Source organism: Carcharhinus amblyrhynchos, chromosome 3, assembly GCF_965287045.1.
Source record: "Carcharhinus amblyrhynchos chromosome 3, sCarAmb.v2.hapA, whole genome shotgun sequence".
Classification (NCBI taxonomy): Eukaryota; Metazoa; Chordata; class Chondrichthyes; order Carcharhiniformes; family Carcharhinidae; genus Carcharhinus; species Carcharhinus amblyrhynchos.
In genome coordinates this window covers 47,318,888-47,339,479 of record NC_137326.1, presented here as the reverse complement: position 1 = coordinate 47,339,479, position 20,592 = coordinate 47,318,888, and the positions used below count along the sequence as shown (strand labels likewise).

General features: G+C 40.7%; 1 protein-coding gene across 8 annotated transcripts in view; it reads left to right on the top strand.

The window, feature by feature from the left end:
- The window catches only part of chl1b (cell adhesion molecule L1-like b), a 742,190-nt gene extending 724,316 nt beyond the window's left edge, over positions 1-17,874 (top strand). For 5 of the 8 annotated variants that reach the window (XM_080183743.1, XM_080183751.1, XM_080183766.1 and 2 more), the window contains one exon: positions 14,793-17,873. In XM_080183743.1, coding sequence (XP_080039869.1) covers positions 14,793-15,012 — 220 coding nt within the window. In that variant the 3' untranslated portion in view covers positions 15,013-17,873. Of the gene's footprint in view, positions 1-14,792 lie in introns of all 8 variants that reach the window. The other 3 variants (XM_080183774.1, XM_080183783.1, XM_080183793.1) reach the window with 3 other exon arrangements.
- Positions 17,875-20,592: the final 2,718 nt, after the last annotated feature.

Genomic DNA, 20,592 nt, shown 5'->3' with positions numbered 1-20,592 from the left:
ATTTCCACAGTTGTCTGTCACTCACCTCTGGTGGGTTCAATTAAATTGCATGAACTAGTGACTGGGCTGCCCAATGGCATTTGCTAATTATGCAAATAATTGACAGAAATGTTTTGGGTTTTGAGACAACTCTTACAATTGATCATGAAGTAGCATTGACCACCTCAGCGATAACATCCTTCAGAATAGACATAAAATCAATGTCCACTCTGCCTCTTTTACAAGTTCAGGGAGAGATTCAAGATCTCCAGACTCTGCTCAAAGAGTTCTCTAGCTTCCTGGCCAACATTGCTTGCTCAGCCAAAACTACCAAAACAGAGTTGCTTGTCATTCGTCTCTTTGTTGTTTGTGAAATGTTGCTGTGAGCGCAATTAATTCCTGATATGTGAAACACTTGAAGATTTCCGTGAGAGTCTCGATCAGATATTGCATCTATCAAAGTCTTTTGAAACGGAGGTTCTGCATCCTTAACATTCAGATAACACACATAATACATTGAAAAAAAACAACTAAGGCCGAGAAAATTACACACAAATATCCTACTTATGAAATTTGTGTTGTGCTTGTAGTGTATTTATCAGCTACATATACTTAGCAACAGTTAGCTCTGCTCCAGACCAAGCAATTCCTATAACAGGAGCAAATGAAAGGGAAATGTTCCTGCTGCAATAAGTTACAAATGGAATATCAAAAATAATTGCACAAAAATAAGTTATTAAACTGTTGGAGTTTTTAAACCATAATTTAAGTGTTAGAGCAGGTCATAAACCTGTGAACTATTTTACTTGCACATCAACGTGTTTTATCTTACTGTATTATATGCTTTGATTTTATGCTAACTGCAAATGGGCACAGATCCTTGGAAAGGTAAGACAAAAACAGCATTTATGTCCAATTCGTTGTGCTTTTTTTTGTATTTTTATTGATGGTTTCATTTTATTCCTGATATATCAATTTTGTGTGCTGTCAATGAGTTCTTGAAGGAATTGCCACATTTTCCTGTTATAATGTCTCAATTTCCATTTGTAAAATTCCTATTTGTTTCACTATCTGCATGCTAAGTTCAAACACGATGCAGCATGTTTTCATATCGCAGCTTAATTAGTTTCAAAATCCATTTTGAATTTTTAAGTGTATGGCAAATGATCAATAATTCAAAGGCTGTGTTTGCTGTTGCTACATGCAGCAGAAGGTACATTCTACACACATGCATTGTCAGTGCCAGTAAGGTCACAGACAGTGACAGTCCAGGCAGCTGCCCGCAGTAAAGGTGGTGAAGGTGAAGCAAAGACAGAAAAGAACACACAACACTGACCTGGCTCCTTGTAGACACTGTTACCATCTGTTTTTAGATTGCTTACTGGTTTACTCTCATATTCTAATTTCTCCCTCAATATTATTTCTGACTCATTTTATGCTGGTGTGACTGACTCATGAGAGGGATAATGGTGAAAGGGAGACATGGGGCTGCAAACTCCACTCGAATCGCTTGTACTTTTCACCCATTGGCTCACCTCCTTTAGCCAGTACCCAAGATATTGCCTCATCTCATGAAGGCTGAATCTGTCCTTGCACAGATGCAGGTTGCACAGTTTTTGGCAGGGCCTTCACAGCCTCCAAAATGGTCACCAGCCAAGAGCATCAGCACCCATGATTTGAGCAACCTGTGCTGAAATCATAGGGATTGCATCAGATTGGAGAGGTAAGAAAAGGAACACAAAAGTGTTATAGTTGCACAAGGGCACGCTCATTGAAAAAATATTCTGTCATCACAAACTTTTTGTAGTAGAATCAATTTCATTTTTTTCCACCACTTTCACCATCTTGCCCATTCTTGGTTGCTGGTTCGTATGTCACCTTTTAATTTGCTATTGAATTGAAAAATGTGTATTACCGGGGCCCGTTAGGGGAGATGTGCACGGGGTTATGGACTGCTCTGTGTCAATCAAAAAAAAGAAGAGGTGGTGGGAAAAGCACATAGTTCTAACATGGCTCCATTGATGTAACATAGGCCACACACGATCTGCTTACTTATTGTGAATGCTCCCTTTGCGCTCAAATCTCATCCATATGGCATCCAGCTGAGGCATGGACAGGATATGTGCACAAGTGCAGCTGACCCCATTTTCGACACAGAATTGCTTGTACTTTTCACCCATTGGCTCTGTTGAGCCTAATGTTGCATTTCTGTTGAGCCAAATGTTGCAGCTAAGAGCCCTGATTTTTTCAGGGATAATAAAGTGAAATTCTAGTTTAATAATAAAAGCAAAGTACTGCAGGTGCTGGAATCTGAAACAAAAACAGAAAATGCTGGAAAAGTTCCGCAGGTCTCTCCACAGATGCTGCCAGACCCACTGAGTTTATCCAACATTTCCTGTTTTTGAATTTCTAGTATGTTGGGACCTGAAGTTACCATGTTTCACATGATATCCATCTCTGCTGATAGCCCAGTTCCCAACTAAATCTAATGGAGCTTCTGATATTATTAGCCCAACCTCACTCACTAGTTCTTGCTCAGGTCTGTTTCATGCATTCACTCCTCTAATACCCTAGCACTTTATCTTGTTTGAATTGGAAGTACATAACATTCAAAAAGAAGCAGGCAAACAGAACAGGCATATTAAGAAATGGCAGATAGATTTTATTACAGGTACGTACTTAGGTTGTACACATTTTGATTAGAAAACGTGAAGCATTAAAATAGTCCATGAACAAAGATGTAGTAAGAAAGTTGAAAGTGACTTCTCATCACTCACTGAAGGCTTCTCGAAAATCTTAAGTTTGAATCAATTAATTTTATTGAATAAATACCATATTGATGTTGCTTCATTGTGTTATAAGAAGTTTTTCTTGCATCATATCAGCCATTTTTATCACTGGCAACAACACTTTGAATATGTGTGGCCACCCAGCATTCAAGAAGAGGTGGCTGAATTGATTTGTTCAAAGAACACCAGGAAAGATCTGGGATTGAGTTTTGTGGGTTAGGCAACAAAATTTATCGAGCCTCAATTGTTTTAACTGGGGGAAAGATGATGGAAGAGGTTAATTTTAATACTTTCAGTGTTATTGCTGGGACTGTACAGAACAAATGGTTGACTGTGCAATGTCATTGATATTTTACTCTGCATCCTAATTTTTTGTTAAACTGACCAATCAATAAAGCTGTTAGGCACTTAATAAGCCTCAACATCTCTGGCAAATGTGATCAATGGAATAACTGTGAAGAGTAGGAAGAAAAAGAGTGAGCATGGCAGCCGCGGGCAGCACTGGACATGTCAGTGAAGTACAAACTTGGCAAAGCAGGAATCACTTTACCATGTCATGTCTCTGGAGTAACCTTACTTGCCTGGTGTATATGTTACACATTAATCACCATTTCCCATGAGGTTATATCTACAGTAATTATTACTTGCCTTTCTGTCATTATTATGTCAGGAAGTGTGAGGAACTGCTGTCATTTATGTTGCTTTTTAGTTAGTCCTCAATATTTCTGCTTATGCACTAAATCTAGATGCTCAAATTGCTGCTTACAATGTAAACTCCACTCTTGTTATATTGGCTTCTGTTCAGGGTAAGCAATATCTGGGGCATTCAAGTAGAAATCAGTAGTGCAAGTGGAAGGAGCAATGCTACAAATGGGCTTCAATTGGCCTTTAAGATTTTAACAAGGATCTGGAGCCACTGTAATATCTGAGGCAGCAATTGGTGTTCCAGTGTCACTTCTGGGTGTTTTCCACTAGAAAGCTGAGCCTAAGGGGAATATGATCCAAGTCTTTTAAATGCTTAGAGGCAAATAATAATTTAACTTGTATTTTGGCACAGAATTAAAAGGCACATTTGGTCATGGAGATGCAACACTAATTGCCAGGAAAAACTGTTGACACTGCCAAATAGCTTCTCAAAAAAAGAACCTGATAATTATCTGGCTAGGAACGACGCTAAAGGTATTCGGCTAAGTAGAGAATGAGATTTGTTATTTTTGATTTTTGCATTTTGAGGATTATTTATACGTAGGTTTGAGGCAGAAGGTTAAATTGTCAGGAACAAATTTTGTCTTGATGGCCCACATGATCTATTGTTCATTCTTTCTCAGCCTAGTTTGGTAAACTCTAACTGCTCCCCCTTTTCTCTCATTTCATGTTCTTACTTTTAGAACTCTGCCCTTACCTCAGCAGATCTCCTGCTGGTTCTCACCTCCTCCTGCTCCTCCAGGAGATTAACTGTCAGATGCAAGTTGTCTATGACAATTCTTGATCTGAAAAAACTGCTCAGGCAGAATGTGCAGCAGAGTTCAATCCCTTTGAGCGACAACAGGAGAAAGAAGTCCAGAAGCGTTGCTGATTATTGGCACATGAGCAGTTTCTGTCCCAAAATCGCTGACTGTGTGGAATGCAGACAGTTGGCATATGCTGTTTTTTCACAATGTGCTACTTATATCTACAAAGCTAATTGAGAGGCACAAATGATCATTAGAAAAGGTGATTTATTGCATGTGAGTTGAGATCACTAAATTCCAGAAAGAAACAGCATTTTCTTTATTCTTTCACTGGACGTGGGCATCAGTGGTTTGGTCAACATTTATTGCCCATATTTAATTGACTTGAGAAGGTGGTGCGAATTGCTTTCATAAATTGCTGCAGGCAATGTGAAATTGGTAGACTCACAATGGTGTTAACAAGGAAGATCCAGGATTTTAACCCAGTGACAGTGAAGAAATGGCAATTAAGTTCTGAGCCAGCATAGTGAGTGGTTTGGAGAGAAAAATGTCTCCATGCATCTGCTGCCTTTGTCCTTCCAGGTGGTAGAGTTTGTGGATTTGTCAAAGGATCTTTGGCAAGGTGCCGCAATGCATCTTCTATTTGGTACCAACTGCTCCCACTGTGTGTTGGTGGAGAGAGTTTAAGGTGATGGATTGGGTGTCAATCAAGTGGCTGCTTTGTACTGGATGGTGTCAGGGTTCCTGAATGTGGTTGGAGCTGCACACGTTAACAGGATCATAGAATCCCCACAGTGCAGAAAGAAGCCATTTGACTAATTGAGCCTGCACTGTCAAAAATCCCACCCAGGCCCTATCCCCGTAACCCTACATGTTTATCTCCCTGACACTAAGAGGCAATAGAGCATGGCCAAACAAAGAACAGTACAGCACAGAAACAGCCTCTTTGGTCCTCCCATGCCTGCACCGATCATGTTGTCCCATTTAGACCACCATTTATATCCCTCTATTCCCCGTCTGTTCATGTATCTATCCAGATAAGTCTTAAATGTCGCTAATTATCTGCCTCAACCATCTCACTTGGCAGTGCATTCCAGGCCCCCACCACCCTCTGTGTAAAAAATTTCCTCCGCATATCTCCACTGAACCTTTCTCCCCTTATCTTAAACTTGCACCCCTTCTAATTGTCATTTCTGCCATGGGAAAAAGCTTCCAACTGTTCACCCTATCTATATCCCTTATAATTTTATAAACTTCTATCAGTCGCCCCTCAGCCTCATTCTTTCCAGGGGGTGCAATCCCAGTTTATTCAATCGGTCTGCATAGCTAATATCCTCCATACTAGGCAACATCTTCATCAACCTTTTCTACACTTTCTCCAAAACCTCCATGTTCTTCTGGTAGTGTGGTGACCAGAATTGGACACAGTGTTCCAAATGTGGCCTAACCAACATTTTATGTAACCGTAACATAATTTGTCAACTTTTATATTCAAATCCCCAGCCGATAAAGGCAAGCATGTCATAATGTTTCTTCACCACTTTTACCACCTGCCACTTTTAAAGATCAGTGGACCTGTACTGTCAGATCTGTCTGTGTGTCTGTGCTTCTGATGATTCTGCCATTTATTTTGTAGCTCTCCCCAAATTAAATCTGCCAAAACGCATCACCTCGCATTTGTCCGGATTAAATTCCATCTGCCATTTCTCCGCCCAATTTTCCAGCCATCTCTATCCTGCTGTATTCTGTAACAATCTTCACTATCCGCAACGCCACCAGTCTTAGTATCATCTGCAAACTTGCTAATCAGACCACTTCAGTTTTCTTCCAAGTCATTTATATATATTACAAACAGCAGAGGTCCCAGCACTGATCCCTGCAGAACACCATTAGTTACAGACCTCCATACAGAAAAACACTCTTCCTCCACTACCCACTGTCTTCTGTGGCCAAGCCAGTTCTGAATCTAGCTAGAACATCTCTGATCTCATGTGATCTAACCTTTTGCATCAGCCTGCCATGAGGGACCTTGCCAAATGTTTTACTAAAGTCCATTTAAGCAACATCCACAACCCTTCCCTCATCAATCTTTTTTGTCGCCTCCTCAAAAAACTCAATTAAATTAGTGAGACGTAACCCTCCTTGTACACAGCCATTCCATCTGTCACTAACAAGACCATTCAGTTCCAAATGTGTATAGATCCTATCTCTAAGAATCTTCTTCAACAATTTCTCTATCACTGATGCCAAGTCAGTGATAGAGACTTGACGTCTCTATCACTGACTTGATAGAGACATCTGGCCTATAATTACCCAGGTGACCCTTGCTATCCTTCTTAAATCATGGGACAACATTGGCTATTCTCCAATCCTCTGGGACCTCACCAGTGGCCAACGAGGAAACAAAGATTTCTGTTAGAGGCCCAGCAATTTGATCTCTTATCTCCCACAGTAATCTGGCCCTGGGGATTTGTCTACCTTAATGTTTTTTAATTCACCTAACACTTCCTCCCTCATAATGATGATTTGTTCTAAAGGTTTTACACACCCCTCCGAGACACTATCAAATGTCAGGTCCCGCTTCTTTGCGAATACCAATGCAAAGTACTCATTAAGGATCTCACCCACTTCCTTTGGTTCGACACATAATTGCCCTCCTTTGTCCTTGAGTGGACCAACTCTTTCTCTAGCTACACTCTTGTTCCTAATATATGTATAAAATGCCTTGGGATTTTCCTTAATCCTGTCTGCCAAGGACATTTCATGACCCCTCTTTGCCCTCCTTTCTCCCTGTTTGAGCTCTTTCCTATTTTCCCTGTGTTCTTCAAATGCTTCATCTATTCTTAATTGCCTAGACCTCATGTATGCATCTTTTTCTTTTTGACTAGACTCGCAATTTCCTTGGTCATCCATGGTTCCTGAATCGTGCCTTTCCTACCCTTTTTCACAGACATATTACTGTTGTGCAGTCCGATTAACTACTCCTTAAAAGACTTTCACATGCCAAATGTGGATTTATTCTCAAACAGCCTCTCCCAAACAATAGCTTCCAAATCACGCCTAATTTAGTTGTAGTTAGACTTTGCCCAATTTAGCACCTTAACCCTAGAACAACATGCATCCTTTTCCATTAATATCGAAAGCTTATGGAATCAACCTAACCCGCACACCTTTGGACAGTGGGAGGAAACTGGAGCACCCAGAGGAAATTCATGCAGACATTGGGAGAACATGCAGACTCCACACAGACAGTGACCTGAGCTGGAATTGAATCTGGGTCCCTCACGCTGTGGGGCAGCAGTGCTAACTATTGTGCCACTATGCCACCCTAAGAAGTGTGGAAGTGATTTGTGCGTTGTAGATAATGAACAAGTTTTGGGTTGTCAGAAGAAGAATTACTCTCTACAAAATTCTCAGTCTCTGACCTGTACTTGAAGGCAGAATACTTATATGACTGGTCCAGTTCAGTTTCTGGTCAATGGTAACTCCCAGGATATTGGGGGGGCGTTAATGAGGGCGGTGCCATTGAATATCAAGGAGAGATGGTTAGATTCTTTCTTGTTAAGATAGTCATAGCCTAGCACGTATGCGGCATGAATGTAACTTGCCACTTATCAGTCCAAGCCGGAATGTTGCCCTGCAGTAGACAGACACTGGTGGCTTCAGTATTTTTATTACCTGTTAGCATTAAATTCAGCTCAGAATATGGAAATGGATACAAAGGGAGAATATGTAGGCAAAGAGAAAAGGGAAGGAGTGAAAATGGGGAAGTGGATGAAAATATTGTAGCATATACACAAGTCCTTTCTGATCCAATATATAAGAAATCCAATAAAAGTGGAAGCACTGAGAAATCTAGGAATGTGAAATGAATAGAGCAGAAAAGTAAGTGGGAGGGTGATAACAATATAAAGCTTTGAGGTAATGATAGAGGGAGATAAACATAGTATAAAAACCAAAGGGATAGATTAAGGGAAAAGTTATCCATGAGAATTGAGGATAGAGTTTCGGAAGGTAAACTGGAGAAAAGTAACGATCAAAAATAAGTCAAGATCAATTAAGGAGAGTTTAGAAGGGTTAGGAAAATATATTCCACTAAAATTAAGAACAAAGGAAACCATATAGGGGCATGAATCAAAATGAATGTAAGGAAAGAGGCAGATAGAAAACACTAAAGGTTTGGATGGAAAAGGTAATTGTTGATCTGAGGGAAAATGTTAGATAGTTAAGAAAGTGAAAAGAATACATAAAAATAAAAAAGGAATAATAAAGTGTTCTATAGATGCAGAAGTAATAAAAGAGAATTAAGTTAGGGATATGGTGGTTCAGAGATGATCAAATTAAAATCAAAGGGGATGATCCTGAAAAAAGATATGGAATAGGTAATTAGCTACAGATGTAACTGAAGTGAGAATATTAACAGCAGAACAAGTCACGTCAGATATTGCAACAGCAAAGACAAAACACAAGGCGATATATACAATCCAAAGATTGCAGAGGTATTAATCTGTATAAAATTCAGTGGGGAAAGAAATAGTGCCAGAAGGCAACTGGATGACACATTTAATTCATATCTTTAAACTGAATGTCAAAACTGGCCCAAGAAACTGTAGACAAGTTAGATGAATGTTAGGAGCAAGAGAATTACTAGAAGATAACAAAATATCTCTTGACAGAGCAGGCTAAATCCATGAGCAGCTGAAAACAGGTGTGGGAATTATGATGCATGATTATCTTTTCAATGTAATTCAGACAGTACACAAACTTGCTGCTGTCCATTGATTAACATGATTGCAGTGTGCAGCCACTGCTAATCATTATTAAATAGAATAAACATGCATTGGAGGCAGCTCAGAGAAGGTTCACTAGGTTAATTCCTGGAAATGAAGGGGTTGTCATATGAGGAAAGATTGAGCAGGTTGGGTCTATACTCTTGGAGTTTAGAAGAATGAAAGGTGCGGCAGGATTTCTTGGATAGTGAGGTTTCAAATCCCAAAGTGCCAATGGGAAATGTGTTCCCACCAAGTGCAGCTGCGCAACAGCCATATAATGTATGATGGGGTGCCGAGACTTGCAAGACTGGGGTGGAATTCCTCTCTTAGAGACATGGCTGGTCAGTCAGATGGCTGGTACTCTATAGTCCCATCAGCACCAGGGTTGAGCGGTCAAGACTGCTGGGGTCTTGTGGCAGTTCCTGAGGAAGAGGAGGCCAGACTGAAGCTAAGGATATTGGCAGGGCCTGGCTGGTGAATCTCAGAAAGGGGAGTGAGGATGTAGGAGGGACAGGTTTGAGAGGCCAGGGAAGGAAGGCTAAAGTGGGGGAGGTGAGCTTTTGGAGGGACTTCCTCCAATGGACATAGGGAACTCCCATAGGAGATTCTCCCCCTTTCCTTACCTGACATCAGATTGTTAAGTCTACTAATTTGGCTTGGACCCTCAGCTGCCACTAGTAAAATAGTAATAGGTAGATTAGATTGTTAAGGGGCCATGAATTTGTCACTTAAGCGCCTCAATAGGTCCAAGGATGGGCAGGCTGCTTGATACCTCCACTGTTCGCATCCACCACCATCACCTCCCCCCGCCCCCTGGCCTGGATAAATGGGAGACAGATCAGGAGTTGGCAGCGGGCAGGATATGTGCTTCCTTTTACAAGCCCCCTCATATTCAAAGACAGATTTTTCATCAACAAGAGAGTCAGGGGCAATGGGGGAAGGGAAGAAAGCAGAGTTAGGCCTACAATAAGGTAAGCTATGCTATTATTGAATGGTGGAGTAGGGCCAAAGGCCTGTTCCTTTTCCATTTTCTTAAGAACATAAGAACATAAGAACATAAGAAATAGGAGCAGGAGTAGGCCATCTGGCCCTTCGAGCCTGCCCCGCCATTCAATAAGATCATGGCTGATCTGTCGTGGCTGATCTGTCGTGGCTCAGTTCCACTTTCCCGCCCTCTCCCCATAACCCTTAATCCCCTCTCTTATCAAAAACCCATCAACCCGCTTCTTAAAAATATTTAGCGAGGCAGCCTCCACCACTTCAACGGGCAGAGAATTCCAGAGATTCACCACCCTTTGAGTGAAGAAGTTCCTCCTCAACTCCGTTCTGAACCGCCCCCCCTTTATCTTGAGGCTGTGCCCCCTAGTCCTACTGTCTTTTTTGAGCGGGAAGAGTCTTTCCACCTCTATCCTATCCATCCCATTTTCTTGTTTTCTTGTGGGCTGTCGAGTGGCATTACAACTCTTCAGGTGTCCAAAATTGTGAAGGGCTTGCACCAGTTAAACACAATAATTGTGCTGTTATTGCACAACACAATAAGCAGACTATATCTTTCAAAGGAAAGGTGCACTGTATTTGGAGCAGTGCTATCTTCCCCATCCTTGCACCAGAAACGTATCTTTGTACTTTTCTCTGTTCAGGCAGTGAGGGGCAATATGGTGAGAGTTGTTTGTTTGATTTAGCACTCGCAGTTACCATGAATAATGCCAAGGGTAGAAAAGAGGCAGGAATTGCACATGCTGAGATACTGGGCATGAGTGGTTTGCAGCCAAGTCACAGAGCAAAAATAGCAGAGGTGCCAAGGACAAGTTTGCAAATGGGTTCTGCTGAGGAAAACTCAGATGGGCACTTCAACAGGGCAGAGGCAGAAGGGGTATATTCAATCAAAAATGTATGGTGCATTGGGAAGCCGGAAGTCAATCTCATAAAACATGGAAGAATCTGGATCAGATTGACTTTGCACAGAGCCTAGAGCCTATCCTTTCAATGAAGCTTGACCAATCAGCTCAACCCCCACATCTCTGGAGTGTGGGAGAAAGCCAGAACACCTAGAGGAAAGTCTCATAGACACAGGAAGAACGTGCAAACTCCACAAGGACTGTCACCCAAGGCCGGAATTGAACTCAGGTTCCTGGCACTGTGAGGTGCCAGTGCTAACCACTGTGCTGCCCATGCAACCACGTTGCAGTGGGTCTGGAGTCACATATAGACCAGACAAGGATGGCAGATTTCCTTCCATAAATGACATTAGTGAGCCAGATGGGCTTTTGCAACAAATGATGAAAGTTTTCTGATCAACATTAGCTTTTCAATTCCATGTGAATGCCATGGTGGGATATGGACTAATGTCCCCAGAATAAGGCTGGGCCTCCAGTCAGATGATATTGCCACTATACCACCATGCATCTCTCACTACCTTCCTGCAGCCCCATGCTGTAATTAACACTGACAGTGATATTATTTTGTTTATATCTGATTCTCATGAACACAATAAGATATTGTCAACTACAATAAGTCCTTGCTTAATATTGACTCATGAGACTTTACGGGCGATTCACCGGGACCACTAGCCTTTGGTGTCAATCCTGAGGGCCCACTGAATCAGGTGCAGGGCTTAGAAAGGAATTAATGCTGGGTGGCTAAAACATCCTGCTGATCGTAACCCACTTCACTGACCCTGATGAGGTGAACATTCAAAACTGTTCATATGCATGTAATTATCAGGCTGGAAGCCTGATTCAATGCCTCCCCTGCCTGCATGGTGCTGGGAGTGTGAGTTGAGATGGCCCATTCTTTTAGTGGTGAGGAGGAGGATGCCCCTCTGTGCTGAGGTTTGGGACTTCCCACTTGTCATTGGGGGTCACCATGTTGGCTGTAGTTGAGGGGCCTGTCTCTCAACTGTGAAAGATTGTGGGGTCTTTTACAATTGGTGCCAAATCTCTGTAAAGTTAGGCTGGCAGGCGTGTTGCAGGTTATGCATACTTTTACATGCTATAAGTGGGTGAATTCCACCTAACAGGCACTGCTAATGCCAGTAGGGAAACTCCAGAGTGCAGATGGGTAAATTTCTCCCATTGTTTCACTTGCTAATCAAGTGGTCTCAATATTTAATTTCATGTTGTTAATGTTGTTTGCCACAAAACCTGCCTCTCATCGCTTCTGCTCTTGCACCCAGATCTCTCCGCCCACACAGCTCCCCTCCCTGCTGGCCTTGACTTGCTACCTCTGTCCCTCACCCCCCCCCCCCCCCCCCCAACAACTGACCTTTACACCCCATCTCCCAGCTTCACCTCTCGCCTCCTTAACCAACCCCCACCCTCTGTTTCTATCTCCGCGGTCTCTACCTCTACCTCCCTGGTCTTGCCTTCTGCTCCACCATCCTTGCTTTCTGTCTGTCCCACTTTCCTCTCCTCTTGCCTCTCCTACCAACCCCCACCTCCCCGCTTCCCAGTTTCACTTTCCACCCTTTCTTTCCGTTAGGCCTGAGCTCTGTTCTTCTTCTCCTCACTGCTGTCTCTGCAGTGGCCTTTGCTCCTGACTGCAGGAGTCCTGAACTCCCACTGAACTCATTGCCTCCATCTAGCGACATATATTGGTCAGTGCAAGTACATCTGAGCATAAGAACATGCATTGGAGCAAGAGGAGACCACATGGCCATTGAGCCCCCTCCGATATCCAGTAGATTCATCTCTGATTTGGGCTTCAACTCCATTTTCCTTCTCACTCCTCATATCCCTTAATTCTTCTAGAGGTAAAAATCTGTCCCAGTCTTAAATGTATTCAATGATGGAGCACCCACAATCCTCTGGGGTAAGAATTCCCCAAAGATTCACAGTGCTTTGTGTGAAGAGTTTCTCCATATCTCCATCCTAAATGAGTCTTAGCTTGAAGCCTGATAAGTGGACTGACCAACTTCTGCCACTAGGTTGAGTCAAAAACTTGATACAGTATCCAATGAAAAAATAAACTCATCAGACAGGTACAGGTCCTTGTCATTGGGGGTCACACAGTACAGGTACTTGTCTGGTGAGTTTTTTTATTGGATGCTGTATCAAGTTTTTATATAATTAGTGATGTATTTTATGTTGCAAGTTATTTCAGCCAAGAATGCACAGTACTGCATGTGTATGGTACAGTATTTCAACTTGTATGTTGATTTTTTTTCTGGATGAGAAATATCTGAAGGAACCCAACTCTGCCTTTAACGTTGATTCCTGTGGGAAGTTTGATTCACTTAAGGTTGTTTCACGCAATGTTATGATTTTTAGAAACGCAACCGCAATTTCAATGAGGACTTATCAATTTACCAGTCAGTGAGCCAAAACTTCCTTGGAATGGCAATCGGATGCTGATTACCACTCCATACTCACTTACCTGCTCTACATTACTCCAGTGCCTGTCTCACCTGACCCTCCTGACTCAGGCCAAACAAGATCCAGACAGTGCAACAGATCCCTGGGTCTCGAAGTCTAAAAGTAGCAGAGTGAAGAACGGCACCTCCCCTTTTTTATGGCACTGGCTGTTGTAAAGCAGGTGAATTTAAAGGTTCCATTGAAATTTCAGGCCAGTGAGAAGGTAAGTGGATGGGATTTTGTGGGGGGATTAGATATCAGGTGGGATTGGACATTAAGGTGTGGGGTTTGGTGACGTTGGACATTTGGGGGGACTTGGGGGAGGGGAATAACAAGTATTTGGACATCAGATGGGAATTGAAGGGTTGGACATCATGGGGTAGTGGGGGACTTCTTGGGGTTGGAGGGATCGGACATTTAGAGAAGCTGGACATCAGGTAGTTGGACATTGGGGGGAGTGGGGGTGTTGGACAAGAGGGGTCTTGGAAGGGTCAGATACTTGAGGATGATCAGACATCTGAGGTGGATTAAGGAGATTGGACATTTGGGTGAGTTGGACATTTGCAGGGGGTTTTGTGATTCACAAATCTGGGGCGCTTGGAGTTGTTTGGACATCTTGTTTGGAAAGGTCAGACATGGGGTTTTGGGGAGATCCGAACATTAGGTTGTTAAACATCAAAGGGGGTTGGAGGGTTAGACACTGAAGGGATGGGAGGTCAGGCAAGGGGTTATGGAGGTTGAGTCAAAGGGTCATGACAGGGAGGTCAAGGTAGGGAATACTGTGGGGGCCTGTGCTTGAGTGGTGGGAGTGTTGATGGGATGGTGGGGGAGTCCGTTGTGTGATTGGAAGTGTGGGGGGTGTCCGATTGGTATTTAAAATAGTTATGCTGAAGTAACAGGTGGTTTTAGTTCTTCTAACTCTTTCAGAATAATTATTAGTGCAACACTGGCAGAACTATCTGAAATTAGTAATTTAAATCACATATAGTTCCCAGTGCAGCCCAATGGTATGGGGGAACTTGGCACTTCTAGAGAATTGTGGAGCAAAACCCTTACTTGGAACCTTCAAGAGGAATTCCCTCTTGCCTCTTTGGGGTACCCCCAAATGCAACACTGGAGAGACAGGAAGTTATGAGCCAGTATGAAAGTACATAGATACTACTAATTTAATCTCTGAGAAAGATACTGTGATCATAGATTTAAAATTCAATTGCTGATGATGCCAGGTGGTCAGCGATTGTGTTACTGAAGTATATATGTAAGGTTGCTTTTGTGAAAGTATTAACGCATGACAAAATTGTGGCACTCCTTTAATTAAAAAAAATCAAGGATGATAAGATTATTAAACAATTCATCTCAAAGGAGCAATGAGGCTCAAAAGATCTTCCAGATTTCCATCACCATTGTGCCAAGAGCTAGTTTTCTGACAGCACGTTATTTCTTTTGCAGTGATAATGAAGACAAACCTTTGAAAGAAAGCCAGCAAACACTGAATGAGGCAATGAAGCCAACAGGAAGTGATGACAGTTTGGCAGAATATGGAGATGGTGGTTCAGAAGGACAGTTTAATGAAGATGGTTCATTCATTGGACAGTACAGTGGCAGTAAAGAGAAAGATGCAGCAGATGAAAATGGAAGTTCAATAGCCACCTCTCCGATAAAAGCATGAGTAACCATGTTTCATAAACTTCACTTACTTTCTTAATAAATTTGTGATACAACTGAATATTTGTTACATTTGACTTAGCTCAGATTGGCAACGGGCTTCAAAATGAAAAATGTAATGGACCAGAAGGAATGCTTACCTAATGTACAGTAATTGACAAAAGATTAAAATGCATGGGACATTTTGTTGCAGTCCACTTTTCATTCTAAGGGATATATTGAGAAAAGCTGTGTAAAATACAAGTGTCTGCAGGTTCATAACAGAAATAGCTTCTAGTTGCTGTCAGAGTAATAACTTATAACCATTTAAATCCTTGCTGCTTTTAGCAGATTTGAGCCCCTGTAGTTACAGTTTGTTTAAGTGGCTTTGTGACCCTACATGTTTAGAAGCTAAGAACCTCCAGAACGATGACTGATAGTATGTATGAACTTAAGGGGACCAACACCTGGTGCACTGATGCCTCTTAATGCAATGACTATGGCAGCTGAAGGGACCAAGAATTTTACTCCTCTGTTTTTTTTTAACCAAATCTCACAGAATACTATAGTCACATTTTGCAAATTAAGATTTGTAGCTACAGGAAGAACATAATAAATTAGATATTTACATACAGAGCTCTATTCAGCAAACAATTCCAGAATGCTCCTCTCAGTTTAAAGTGATAATTTGCAGTGGGAATCTGATTTGGAATTGAATATTTGTTAATGAATGGCATAGAAAAGGATGAAGAAATGTGTGCTTAAAATGAACACATACTTGTTCAGCTGGCAGCTCTGAAATGGAACGGTTGAGTTGTCAGAACCAGAAATCATTGTATAAACTGTTGCATCATTAGGTATGCATCAAACTGTACAATCCTTGTGTCTTATTTTTCTTCAAATATGCTCTTTACCCAAAGTTCTGCATTAACAATTTATTCAGTCATTTAGCTTTGTTGCTATCAAGACAAAACAATACAATGTAATTAATTAAGCGTGAATTTAGAATTTGGGGAAGAACTGCTGAAAAGTAATTCTCAGCAAATCAACAGTGTTTTTAAAAGAATATTCCTGCTACAAATTCTGGATGAGCACCTTGAAGCATCACTTTTGTTGACTCCGCCTAAGTGTCATTAACAAGTAACTGAGTGTGTGATTTATATTGTGTATAAAATATGTAAAACATGCTCATGATATTGAACTAAATACACTACATGTCTCCACCTCAGAAAATTTGTATACCTCGAAGAATTGGAGGTTCATTTTTTATATTAGTGAACAATTGTGTGAAGTTATTGTACTTGTGTCAAAGTTTTTTACCACTTTAGTTCCAACATGTCTTATGTTTGTTTCTTGCCTAACAGTGCATGGTAAAGTTTTATTAAAGGTATTTCGAATTGCAACATTTTTGTAAAAAAAAGGACAAATAATATTCATATTAACAATTTGGAGAGTACTTGCCAACTCCTGCAACCGTTGCAGAAAACTTTACAGTACTTATAATGGCAAAAAGCTGACCATCCTAATACAAATGTGTCAAATGTTCGATGTTCATTTTTTTGCAGTAGTCTGTTTTTGTAAGGGAAAAAATGAAAGTTAGACCTTTTCATTGGTAAAGACCTAAAGTATTGTATCTTTTCATTAGCATTGTTAAACATGCTTGCCATGCAGAGTGCAAATTTACAACTTTTTAAAGTATGGCAACATTTTTAAGCATTGGTTCCTACTTGGCTTGCATCATTCTTCCATCTTTTATCAAGATTAAATGTATTCTTAGAACTGTTATTTTATTTGTGTATCTAAATATTTACTGCAAATGAATCATTTTAGAATTTGTAAATGATAGACCTTAATCATGCAAAGATTTGTAGGAAACAAGTGTTCTAATAATCATTGGATTCAATAAAATTACTCCCAATGCAAAGCTGTTTCTGTATTTTCTGTAATAAGGCAGTAGGTTTGTGGTTTGGCATGCTTTTTTTGAAATGTTGATGAACCAAAGTATAATTTCTGATATGTCGCCTTATGTTTGTCTGGTATGTTTCATTTTATTACACCTTTGGACTGAAATGGTGCACAATTGGCATAATGGCCATCACATGCAGAAACTAATTCTATTGCCAACCAACACCCTGAAGCACAAATCATGAGAACAAGTATTTGCTTTTGAAATAAATTTGAGCCCAAGGGTATAATAAACCAAATACTGACTGCAGTTTATGCAAATATGCAGATATTTGTAAACTATTACTCCTCAAGTTACAGAGGTTGTCTTCAAATGCATGATGCTGTTACTTCTTTCCCCCTGTTTGACAGGCTTGATCACTCAGTAGCTGTTGGCTCAATTATTTACCAATATAGTCTTCAATTCGCAATCAGTAACTGTATGTCATTTTATGTCTTCGCAAAAGAAAATTTGAAAACTTGTATCAAGTTTAACTGAACAATTTTCATAGTTTGTACGCTTACACAGATATTGTAATATCCCCCCGAGAATAACTGTTAACTTGTTTAACTTGTGGTGCTGTGATGTTATTCAAAAACCTGTATGAATATATAGTAGTTGCAGTCACTGTATTAGTTAGAAAGCTAAAATCATATCATTTGATGATGAATGTACTTTATAGTATATGATCATTTTTTAAAAATCAGATATGCCTTCAGGTAATACAATTATGTGTTTTCATTTAAGAAAATAGTCATGTAAGGTATGCAAATCCATGTTTTCTACCTGTGTATTATTCTTGTATTATATGAGATCATCATGGAATGTTTCAACTACTAATATGTGTTGTGCAAATGATCTTGTTATCTTTCCAAACATGGATGCTTGTCTTATTAAACACAGTAACAATATTTTATGTCTCTTGGTTTTTACACATGCTATGCTCTCGAGCAGCATCATTTAAACCTGTCTGCATTGGTGTCCTTATGAAAGTATTGGCATATTCCCAAGTTTTCTGAAATATTAAAGATCTTCTGAAAATCCTTGTTACAACTTTGGAAAGACAGTCTCATCCGAGCAAAAGAAAGCATGGCCATGTTTCAGACCTGTAAAGAAAAAATAGCGTGTAGCAAAAGAGATGACTTGCTAAAAAATCATTAAATAAAGGAAAATACTTGTTTCTGAATGCCAGCCAGTGGCTCCTGTCAATATCATCTGAAAATACAGTAAAATTTCACATGTAGAATAGCAATGTGCAACTCTACCTCTCTGCTATCCTTGTGTTGTATCCTGACAAATCCAAGGTGAGCTGTAATTTTCTCCAGTTATGTGCTGAGAAGGGCAAGACCATTGGGAGTGAAATTTGCTTCTGTAACACTCATTTACTCATGCAATGTGAGGTTTCTTAAAGTAAGAAAATGGTATTCATGATCTGTGATTACAATCCAGTATGTTTTGCTGATTTGATGCCATGGTTTCATTTTGTAGTTCCATCTTCCAACAGGCAGCCTCGGTAAACACAATAGGGAACAATATGAAGGAACTTCTGCCACCATTATTTAAAAGATCATCCACTACTTGCAAGTGAATTGTTAGAATATTTATTCTGGTTTTGCTGAGGTTCTACCCTTTTTGGCTGTTTGCCCATACATCTTTAAAGTTCCATAGTCAGCATCTGGTTGGCACAAAAGTACATTTTGGTTACTGAAACATGTGTGCAAACAGTTCCTTCCTGTCATGGGTGGCTTAGCAAGGCTTTACCTTGGGATGACCGGGAGAATAACTAGGGGCCATGCAAGGTAACAGGTGCTAGAAGACAGAGGAGGAGATGGAAGATAATTGTCAGCAATGCCCTTTACCATTGTGGGAAGCACCATCTCCTCCATGGAGATTAAAATTGCAGGCATACCTTCCTCTCCCATTAACTCCCCTGCACTATGTTAATTAATTGAACAGTTGATGAGACTAATGGTCCTTTGAAAGAACTATTCTTTCCTTGATAGTTGATATGAGATCACTAGACTACTTTCTGCATTGCTTGAGGTGACTTGAGGCTACATTTCACTGCTTTCTGTGCATGTGTCTGGAGGGCTACCAGGTCACATCTTTACTTATTTCCACTTCTTCCTCCAGTCTCTTCCATAAGTCTTGATGTACTGGGTAGAATTTTTTCATCCCCCTGCCATGGGAATGGTAACGGGCAGGAGCGAACCATGCAAAGATCTATTGACCTCAGGTGGGATTTTCCAGTCCAGATCATGCTCACTATGTCTCCCATGGTTAACCGTTGTTGATTCTTCCACAGCACAATCTTCAAAATGATCTCAGCACCAGCCTCTTTCAGAGGTTCAGAGTAGCTTTCGTGCTGGGCATTCACAGTAGTTAGCTGCCCTGCTAATCTATGCAGCCATTGAACAATGTGGAGTACTGATACAGCCATCGTGGATAAGAACGTCTTCCTGTTTTGCAATAAATGGGGGTGACTTTCCCACATGCCCATTTAACCCTCATTGACTCTGGTTTCTGCCGTTCTCATCATTATCCCTGACAACTGCCTTGGGTTCAAACAGACATTTAACATTGGAATTGTTAACATTAAAGGAGTTAAATTTCTGAAGAGGTTTTCTGATTGTTTTCAGTGGAAGAAGTGAGAGTGCTTCAGAGGAACAATGTAATTTTCTGGTATTCGCAATTTTTGACCCTGTTCATAGTCCCATTTTCAAGACCGCCTGATTTTCAGCTCAGTTACATTTACCTATCTATGCCCCACCGCACTACATGTACTACTGTAACCTGATCTGTACCTTTGCCATCTGGAGCCTCATCCAAAACTCTGGTTAGGATTTTACGACTCTGCTCGGGTGAGGCTCGTAAAATCCTGCCCGAGGCCAACAGAGAATTCCATTCTACGAGTCTTACCCACCCCGATTCCGGGATGAGGGTGCCGGTAAAATTCCAGCCTCTGTGTCCATAATCCAACTTCAACCAAATCCTGTTCACCCACTTACTGTGTTCACTGAGCTGCATTGAGCCCCATTCCCTTAAGCTCCAAAGATTGAACTTCTTCTATGGTGTTTAGCTCCTTTATGATCATGTCCCTTTCAATCTCTGTTGCATTTTCAGTGCCACAACTTTCCAATAACTTCTTTCCCTAGTTCTATGTCTCTTTATCTCCTCCTTCTCCTCTTTGACCAATCTTTTAATCATACTTTATATCTATTCTTGGCTCATCATTCATTTCTTTGCTTCTTTGCACCTTTATGAACCACTTTTGTAATGTTTTCTCCTTAATAATTGTCAATAATTATCCACCAATACTGTGCACATTAAAAGAATAATGTTTTGAGTTTTTAATGAGCTCATTTACTTTATATGTTCAAATCAGTAATTGTGTTTATGATGTTACTTATGGTACTTCTGATTTAGTGTCTTCAGCATCTTAAGCAGTTCATTTTAATTTATTAATGTAACAGACTACCTTTTCATGAAAAGTTACAAGACTGTGGGTGACTACAGTTAAATCCGTTTGTCTCTCATATCTGTGAAATCATTGATATTGCTATTAAAAATCATCAGGTATATGCAAAATTGGACCTTATTAAGTATCTATTTTGGTTTCCAATCCAAGTGCTTCTCCTGAATTTGCAAGTCTTCAAAGCA